Source organism: Drosophila eugracilis, unplaced genomic scaffold (genome assembly GCF_018153835.1).
Source record: "Drosophila eugracilis isolate 14026-0451.02 unplaced genomic scaffold, ASM1815383v1 contig_90, whole genome shotgun sequence".
Classification (NCBI taxonomy): Eukaryota; Metazoa; Arthropoda; class Insecta; order Diptera; family Drosophilidae; genus Drosophila; species Drosophila eugracilis.
In genome coordinates this window covers 1,054,721-1,065,138 of record NW_024573812.1, presented here as the reverse complement: position 1 = coordinate 1,065,138, position 10,418 = coordinate 1,054,721, and the positions used below count along the sequence as shown (strand labels likewise).

Sequence of the window (10,418 nt, the reverse complement as noted above, 5' to 3'; positions counted from 1 at the left end):
AAAAGTATTTTAAATGGTTAGTAATATAATATAACCTTTAATAAGATATACTTCATAAAAATATCCATTCTTCCTTCAAGTGGTACCAAAATTGAATTCAATTTACTTAATATTACCAAAATAGCTGCAGGCACCTAAGAAGATATGTTGCCAACACTTTTAATTGGCCTCAACAGTAACCAAATTCATTAACCATTTCTGAACCGAAGCAAACATCCAAAGGTTATTACAAAAATACTTGTAAACGTAAAGCTATTTCAAGAGGATTTCTGAACCGTTGCAGTCTAGGGAATTTGGATCAGACATTGTAACACTTAAGACTAAATGATAGCTCAGTTGTAGAGGTCCCACAATGATATCTGGCTGTCCATGCCTGCCGCCGCCATGATAGGAGCATGCCACATGGCCACCGGTTGGCTGGAATAGGCCAGGTCCATTACGCCGCCGTTCTTGTGCTGCGTTAGAACGGCCAAGGGCCGAAGGCTCTTCCAGGAGAAGATCCTAATACGTCCGTCCCAGCCGGCACTGGCAAACACTTTCTGATCGGAGCGAATCCGAACGCAGTTCACACCCGGATTCTTGATGCATATTTCTGAGCCACGCTGCAATTGCATCGAGGGACGCTGGTAACTGAAACTAATTAGTTTGTCAGCTGAAGAGGAAGGGAAATATTATAAGTAACAGAGGAAATCTTTTAAGACTGAAAATTTGACTTACTCGGACTACCCACAATGCCGCGATTAGTGACTGGGTCATAGTCCACTGACGTGGCATCTACTGCTAGCTCAAGCACATCTACTATGACGCCAGAACTGATGTCCCAGGTAAGGAAGTGCCCACTCTCATACCCAGCCAGCAGAAATAACTGTGAAGCGCACTCAAAAGGCTTAAAGCAGGTGACACTGCCCAATTTGGGGAGTTGGGGATCATCTGGGACCAGCATTTGGGTGGGAGCTGCCGCATCTGTCACGTGTAGCACTCCGATGGATGATTCCTCGCATGGATAGAACAGCAGCTGTTCGTTAGTGTTGCTAGTGCCCGTGTGCAGGGCAGATCGGCAGAAGCCCATATGGTTGACCGGAATGCTGCGCTCCTTAACGTAGCTACTGCCACCGATTGAGAACATTGTGATGGTTCCGCCCTTCTCCTGGGTCACCAGTCGATCGGGAGTGTGATGTAGGTTTGTTATTGGGTCGGATCCTACCTCAAAGTGCAGGGCGCAGCGGTTGGTCTGTAGGAGGATTTATTGGTTATTTTATTGAATTAAAAGAGAGTAAAAGTGATTGTAAGTGCTGTTTGGGATTGTTTTAAATTATTGGCATATGACAGATACTAATTAAGCGATAATCCTAGTCTAGTCACTGAAAAAAGATAATTGGTGCTCAAGAAGCCATTGTTTTTACATTGAATTCAAATGAATGATTTGTTGAATAAGAAATGTTTTTTTTTCTTCTAAATATAATTGCCTTAAACTTGGCACCTGACACTGTGATAGTGCTAAAAATATTACAAGAATATTGGATCAGGATCGAACTACTAGTCACGGGAACGATCAACAGGTAAAAATCTTGGTCATTAATACAGCATTTTAAATATATAATTGCGATCACTAGCCGTTTCCCTTAATGCCAACGTAATACACCTTTGAAATAGATAAGTTAACAGTTTCTCACCTGTAAGTCCCAAAGGAAAACACTGCCTTTAACTGTTCCCGCCAACAGTCGTTCGTTTTCCTGGAAACATAGCGAATTCACAGCTCCCATATCCGGAGATCGCAGGCTGAATACAGGATCTGGTGGTAGCACAGCCATATTTTAAAATTTATTTAAATTAATTAACTTAAATGAGTTTGTTTTTGTTTGGTCTCGTGGTAGTGTGACCGTTGTGGGAACTTTTTAAAATATAAGTCCTATGTTATCGATTAAATATGTACAAAGTTGCCATATCGCGTCATAGTTCCTCGCAAAAAACGTTAGAGGGCGCTGCTATTGGCGCGCATTTCACTAAATTCAAATGATTCTCCACCCGCAGCTGTGTGACCTATACGCTATATAGTAACCCTGGCGAATGTTTCTCTTTTTCATTAAGCGTGGTAGCCTTTTGCGGAGAAAACAAGCTTAAAATTTTACAGCGAAAAATCATTAAGTCTCTAAATGCGCAGACTATTAAAAAACATAACGTGCACCAAAGGCTTACGCGGCTTTAATGGACTTTGTCAGCGGTCTTTCGTCTCTCATGTGGCCTAGACGGTAAGGCCCAAATCGTAAAAGACTTGTCAGCCGCGCGCACTTGGCCAGATTGCGAGCGAAGAAAACGGCCCAATATATATATATATATATTTATATGTATATATATTTAGAGTCCGGCCGTCCGCAACAAAGATCGCAAAATAAACATGCCATAAGCTCGTTAATCAATGCTAAGTTGACAGTTTTAAGTGGTTTTAGCGAGCCAACACCAGCGCAAACGGCAAATAAGTCCGAGACTCCTGTTGTGCCGCAGGCTCAGCATGATTTACTGTCCCAAAAAAATGCGCTATATTTTAATTGAGTGCAAGAATTTATTTGAAATTTTTGCAGTTTTTTCAAAGGGTTATGATTTGGAAAAAGTGTCGAGCAAATATTTTCTTAAGCTTAAATATTTTTTAAGTAATAGAGTTTTTACTTAAAATCTCTAGATCTTCAAAAAATAATGTATTTCCTATTTAAAGTAAAGAAAATTAAAAAGATATATTTTTAAAACCATTTGTTAGTTTCAGATAAATCGATTACGTATTTACAATTTCCTGATACATTCGATTTTGTACTTTTCCACAGTTGACTAGACAACCAGACGCAGTTCATAATTCGATTTGGATGCAACAAGTTAACACGTTTTCCCCTAACCCAACAAACGCAACCCTTTTGGCCCCCATTCAGGCGTCTGGTGAACAGTTGAAAATGCTATAAGTTCATTTAACTGCTGAGCCAATCATAAAAAGGGTTCAAGCCCGTATGACCATTCCAGCTCATTTGCTTTCGACTCGGTTAATTTTTGTGTTTTTTTTTTTTGTTTTGTCTCCCACAGGATAAAGGAGGAGTTCGAGAGGGGGGAGAGGTAGCTGAACGACAAGTCCATAAATCTTTTCGCCACAGAACCAAAGGCACGAATCGCTGGAAGTGAGGCGTTTAAACTATTTATGCATGTTGGGTAATCCATTTGAAATGGGTCAACGACTACAACAACAACAACAACAATAGGAACGGCAACGGGAACAACGAGCTCATAAAACTCCTTAAACGTTTCCAATAACCCAACCCAGTTCGAAGTTGAAAACATATTGGCTTGTTACCTTAATGAAGTCATAAATTTTCGCTATCGCATTCGGGGCATCTTGGCCAGGAAAAGAAGAAGAATAAGAAGAAGAAGAGAAGTTCCCCATTTTGGAGTCGGGTGTCCAAGTCGATGGAGCTACAGGTTTCTAAGGAATTCCATTTCGGGATAGAAGACCCACTCGGATACTCGTATACCAAGTGTTTTGGCACACATATGTACGCGTCCGTTGGCCGATAGTTAATCAGGCTTAGGCTGATATATGCTGACAGAGTCGGTCTCTGGTGTAGGCCGCCACTCTCCGAAAAGGATACGTCCTCATAGCAGATAATGGTCTTTATATATCCAAGGGGTATACCCCCAGCTGGGCGAGTATTCCGCGTATTTGCGAGGCGGGCTATGCAAATGAAGTTATCACGCGACAAACAATGTCTGCTCCCGGCCCCTGCCACCAATAACTTTATATGGTTGTCATTATTAGTCGGAAATTAAATGGCAACGGCCACAGAGGACGACACTTGGATGACTACCCGACTTATTTATGTGCTACCTTAATGGAGCTTCATCTACTCGAAATTGAGACGGCGATTTGTTCTACTCCCCGCACCTTCTTGTTGCCTTGAATCTGGGATCCCTACTCCTTACTGTGCTGAGTTTTTATTTCGCATTACTTTGCAATGTCCATGAATCACTCGAATGGGTAAAAGGGTGGCCATGGGGTCTAGCTGCTGGTATTTTGATTTCAAGTTCGCTGGGCAGAAGGTGTTCCAGAATCAAAAGGAATTAAGGTGAGGTGAAGTTTATAGAATATAATATTTGTTACCACTCTCAAGTCCACTAGTTTGTTTGAGAAGTACGAGTATCTTTGAGTACTTAAAGAGATTCTGTCCAAGGATATTTTTGACTTTTAAATAACCATTTTTATAATTAGACACATAATAAATCTCTCCAACTACTTTTAGGCACTTGCAAACAGATACCGCCACAATTTATAGCCACTTTTGCTTTCGTTTGTCTTTTGTTTTAAGCTTATAGAAAGTGATTGTCACCGACTGATGCAATCATTGTAGAAACCGACTACAGATTCCCCAAAAATAAGTTGGAAACTCCAAGCAAGCGCAATCAATTAAAAATCGACGTCTATCAGCGTTATTATAAATCAAACGATAACATAAAATTGACACTAAAGGCGTTTCGGCCATTTTTCATGCCGGCCAACGTCGTTGTCGACGACGAGATTAAGGCCTCGGATATATGGCATCCAATGCGCTGGTGGCCAAACTTAGATGGAGTCACATTTTGGGGCACTTGAGCTTGCGTCTGAACTTTGCTTCGTATTTATGCAAATTATCCGTTGCCGGACGGGAAAAACTGGTCCACAAAACGGCAAATGCAAGGCGAAGTGCTCTCTGTAATTGATCAATTTCCGCCGAGCAGCCAGACCGGATCAGATCGAATCGAATCGGTTTGTATCGGATCGGATAGTTTGGCCAAAAGAAGTGAGAAGTTGGCAGACCCGCAGGTTGCCCAGATCCGATTGAATTGGATAATGTGATGGCCACTTGATCTTCGACTGATTTATGAATTTCGACGAGGGCTTGGCTAATGAAATGCCACTTTAGATAACATATTTTGTGCCCGTTTTGTCTTTTAACCAGGCAGAGCACCCACCATCTCCATATAGGTTAGAGAGTTATGGCACCTGGTGAAGGTGCACCCACATATCGACAACGACGACATTCCACTTGATTGCCCCCGATGCGGACTCTCGGAGCGGCAATCAGACGCACTCAGCAAAAGTGCCAATCAAGCGCAGGACATGTCGACAAAGGATGCGTTCGTCTGCCCATAATCCTGGGTGTGAATGTCGAGTAGAGATAGGTACAGTGGGATGGGGCACTGGACGTTGGATGTCGGAGGGCCTGAAATCGAAACCTTGTCGCTGGGGTGTCAATAACATTGTCCGTGTGACTGCCTCCGGGCATGATTGTTGTCGTCGTTCTGGTCGTTGTTGCGGCCATTGATGATGTGAATGCGTTTTCAGCTCCATTGAACTGGTAGAAGCGGTACAGTGGACGCTGGAATTTGGTTATTAGGTGAGGCTGTTAAATTAAAGATTAAATTGAAAACATATTTTACTTAAAAGTACTAGCTTATTGCTAATGTTAATGCTAAGACCACTAATCGAATTACATAAAACATTACTCTATTTATAGTTTATGGCTTCTAAGTTTTATACTAAACCACGTGTTGTGGCACCTAAGAACCAATTTGTTTTTGTTTAAAATTTTCAAACCTCAATATATTAACTAATTTAATGTTTGATTTATGTAGCAAGATCAAGCTTGCTCCACCGTTGCTCAGAAATTCCAATTTAATTGCGTGAATCAAAGTTGTAAATCATTATGCTAAGTGCCCTTTAATGTCTCAAAATGCAGCTCATTTGCAAGTGCAGGTCCCTGGGTATCAGTATACCAGTGGCCAGCTCTCAGTTCTCCAATGCATCCACAATATGAAGCACTGGCCCCGAGGGCATATAATCATGTCTGAACGGACAACGCAGGATGAAAAACGGGAGCGGCTTAAATTGCTACTGGCCAGGCTGTTGGCTGACATAACCAGGGGGTTGAGATGGGTATGACTTGGAGTTTGGGTTTTGGTGTTTTTGCATACAAGAACTACTTTCAATTATCAATTATGAAGTTAATATCTTCTTCAGGTGGAGTGTGCAATTTGAATGCCAAGAGGTGTCACTAGCCACTTGGTGGCTAGAGTTAATGGATCAATCAGCACTCTCTTTGCCATGGCTATGAATGAAATTGCGGTTTCCATTACCATTTCGGGACATAATGAACGGCGCTCGTTTAATTAAAACACCGCCGACTGACCGACAGAAATCAATTTATCTGTGGCCCCAAACCAAATTGCGGTGCCAAAAGCCCGTCATCATGGGGCGAGGCCATCACCATCGCCATCACCATCATCAGTATCAGCATCAGCATCAGCATCTCATTGTGCATACGAGCATCGGTAATTGGTGGCCTGGAAGTGGATGTGGAACCTCCTGCCATCCGATAAACACCTTAAATATGAGCCTGTTAATTACTGTAATTTGCTGCACAGCCCCCTGATTCAAAAATGAGCCACTAAATGCGACGACAATCGCAACATTGGGCCATCGCACCCCGGAGGATTAGGTGACCCAGTTCCACGAAACCAAAGCGACAGCTGTCTTTGCGTGGCATGCAACATCAATTATTCAGGGCCATCAAACTTGGTGGCCCAACCAACCGAAAGTGCAAACAACTAAGCCCGAAAGTTACACAGAAGTCGCAGCATGAAATATTGACAGCAGTCGGCTGGAAAAATATAAGTTAAAGAAAGTTAAAGCCAGCGAAAGTTATTCAGGCTTGAAGAGGGTGTTGTAAGCTATGAGATAACAGGTGGCAACTTAAGTATGGAGCAGGGTACTAACTAATTTTATTAGTATTTTAAGTTGAGTTTAGGCAGTACTTAGCTGACAGGAAAGTTATATCTCATATAACCTATTTTATTAACTAATCTTTTGATAGTGATCAACAACGACTTTATGTTATAAGACCCAAGCCAAAAGATACTTTTAGAAATATATTTCGTATATAACATAAAATGCGAGCAAAACAGCTATCCTACCAAATCAGGGCAATCTTTATGAGCTTAGGCAGCTAAATCCTTGTGGGAGTTCCATTCCACTATTGAGTGATCTTAGCTTCTGAGTATCCAACCCATATCTTCCAGCTTCCTGCTTTTTCTGGACATACAAATAACTTCGATATTTCATATCTCCAGCTAAGATTCAATCCGCTGGCGTTACCTACTTCTGTAACTATTTGTAACTGTCGGTGAGGCGACCATGACTTTATCAGTCGACTGTCATTGGGATGGCCACCGCCTAAGGGCATGTGAGCTTCGATGATAATTTATTTTGCCAGCTGTGTGTGGGCGATAATGTTGCTCTTGCTGTTGCCGTTGCTGTTGCATATTGCTGCTGTTGCATGTTGCTGCTGCGCCCGATGGTGTTGTTGCATGTGTTGAAACTTTGAAGTGCGTATAATTCATTTGGTGCTGTGCTTGAGTGACCCAACGGACGGTGACTGACTGACACAAACACAAAGTGGCTGTCTGGGTCTTTTGGAGAACCCCGCAGCCTCACAGACCAAAAGCCTTCCAGCGAATTCAAGCTGCAGTCAGTCAGTCAGTCAGTCAGTCATTCAGTCAGGCACTCAGAATTGGGCTGCAATTTTCCTTGGCATTTTGATAAATGGCGTTAAAATATTTCACAGTCCGGTTGTCAGATTGATTTTCGATTCTATGAAAAGTGAAACTTGACCCATTAGCTGGTCATTTTGGTTGGAAATAAGACTTCTGCTTTTTTCTTTATTAAAACATCCAGGCAATTACTCCAGTGGCTCATTAAATGCTGCTGCAGTTTGCAAATCAAAATCAAACCGGTGGTAGAGAAACAGGAATGAAAAACCATTGACTCCGAAAACCCAAACCCAAACCCAAACCCAAACCGAACCTGGCCAGCCAACTATTTGCAAGATAAAAGCACTTACGATTTCATTAGCCAACTGTGCAGCAAAACAAAATCACTGGCAAAAGATATATCGGTAAATTAATATTTGCCTGCCATCAGGTGACAGACGGTAGTAAAAACGAAACTGGTCGAGAGTCGAGGGGCTCTACAGTTTCTCTCTCTCTATTTCATCTATTTTAGTCTGGGAAGTTAAAAAGGAGTTGCGGCTAAAAATTCATGTCTCAAAATTCAGCTGATTGATTGAGGAATAAACCGATTACAAAATCAGGATTTAGGCATATGTTTTACTTGAATTATTGGGGTTTACATAAATAAATCTATTCAATAGTTGAAATAATCAATTTAAATTTGAAGTTGCGGAAAATATTTATAACAATTTTTCAAAGATTAAATATTAAGAATATCTTTGAAGATTAAAAATTGCAGCAAATCTATAAAATTGGTTAGAAAACATGTCAATTTTGATATACTAAGTTAATGGTTATCATTTATAAGCTACACTACAGACTTATTTTTTAAATTTATGTTATTATTTTTTTCTAATTTTATAACTACTCTCTCTAAGATAAAGTATTTTAAGCAAATTTAATTCCTAAATCAGCCTTTTTTACATTAATACCACCTAATCCATAGAACATAAAGGTGTGTTAACATGGTTGATCAGTGTCCAATGAGTTACCTCTGCATCATCACCCTGTCTAATCTGCATTCCCCATTCCCCTTACCAAAAACCTTGGTTGATTTTCCAATTAACTCGTCGCGAATTGAACACTGATCGCCTCAATGAACGCCTTCGATGGACGGGCAACTGCTGCATTGATTTGTCAAATTGACAGCAATAAATCCATCATAACCAGTTACAACTGACAGTTAATCATAAGCACCGCTGACAGGTGGGTCCCAGCCCCACTACTACTCCCCAACCACCTGGGATGTGGATAATGTATGCGGCTGCCAATCAGTCGATTGTCTTGATATATACGTGCCCATTGACCAAGTCGGGCTTTTTTTTTTTTTGGCACGGCTCAGTGCAAAATGTTGCACCAAATTAATTAAAACCCCGTAAGCGGCCAGCCACCCACCCAACTATAGAAAAAACCCAACGAAACACCACGGTGTGGTGTTAGTTAAGTTAGTGGTAAGTGAAACCACCCGGCGGCGACGTGGGACGCCTCTAATACCCAAAGCCTAACCTTGTTCGCAACTGACACTTTGCTAAATGCCTACCCCGAGGCACCGTCGAATGGAACTGAACTGAGCCGAACTGAAAGATACCGACCCGATATGCTAAGTAGGGGTATCGCTTCGTTTCGCCCGGCACAATTTATTCAAAAGCATTAATTTTTATTTATAGCTTAAGTTTTCGCCGCTGCAACAAGCCAAAATGATCTGGACTATCGGCCCAACTAAGCCAACGGAACCATGGGAAAATGAACCGCAGTTTCGGCTCTAATGACAGTTATTTATCAATTGGCATTTGCCAGGTGACCACCGGTGGTCTGCAACATTGTCACGGGGAAACGGGAGAGTTGAGGAAAATATATGTTTTCCTATGTTATAAGATTGTAGATTTAGTAGGTTTAAGTTTGATCCTTAAAGGATGTTACTCTGGAGATTATAGTTTGTGAGATTAACATAAAAAATATCTTAATTTTTTAAAAACCGCTACTGGTAATGCATAAAAGTTTCGTTTACTACCGCTTAAAATATTAGTTAGACTTTATTGAACATTTTCAATTAATTTATGAACAAATTTTAAGCTTGAAGTTTGGCTACTGATTTGAGTCTGCGAAAGTTATGTAAGCCAAGTAGTAAAGATAAAACTATTTAATTTGAAATCCAGCAGATCGGTTCGATTTTTATTAAAAATGTTAATGGCTAGCAGGCTAAATATTTATCACTCAATAAATTCACAGCATAAAGCTTTAAAATACACAAATTGGAAAAATAATATTAAATAAGAAATAAATATCACCCGTCGATTGTGTCACCAAACTGCTCATAATATAATTTTATATCAAAGTTGTAAATGAAACAAATAACCAAATATAAAAAGTTTCAAGGGAAAAATCTTTTTACAAATTCGCCAGTCAAGTCAAGCCTTAGTTAATGCATTGGTTAGGTATAATCCAGGTCTTTCATTTGCTGTTAATTAGGCACACACACACACACACGCCAGTAAGAAATATGCGATGGCAAATGAATCTTGAAATCAAAGTCCTCATGTTGCCATTGACAAGTACAAATAAATGGAAATCGTTAAGACCAACCGGTTATCAGTGGGTTAAACTAAGCGTTAAGCATAAGACAAATTTAGTTGCTGATTCGGTGTATTTACTCCGATCTCGAACTCCGATCTGGGACCCGATTTTGCTCATACTCCGTGCGTAATTAGCCGCGGCATCGTCGATTTATCATCGAAATGTTGGCGGTTATAAACAAATGCGCCGGCGCCACTTCGCTATTTTTATGTCATTTATTTCTTGCATATTCATTTTGAATATTTCGGTTTTATTTGGCTTTTTGG

At 40.7% G+C, this 10,418-nt stretch overlaps 1 protein-coding gene across 1 annotated transcript; it reads right to left on the bottom strand.

Moving 5' to 3' along the window:
- Positions 1-17: 17 nt before the first annotated feature.
- On the bottom strand, positions 18-1,890 carry LOC108106708 (guanine nucleotide-binding protein subunit beta-like protein 1). The gene is made up of 3 exons (XM_017213939.2): positions 1,674-1,890; positions 718-1,231; positions 18-652 (listed from the first exon to the last, which is right to left on the bottom strand). The coding sequence occupies exons 1-3, from the start codon at positions 1,809-1,811 to the stop codon at positions 333-335; spliced, it is 972 nt and encodes a 323-aa protein (XP_017069428.1). The 5' UTR covers positions 1,812-1,890; the 3' UTR covers positions 18-332.
- Between the last annotated feature and the right edge of the window lie 8,528 nt (positions 1,891-10,418).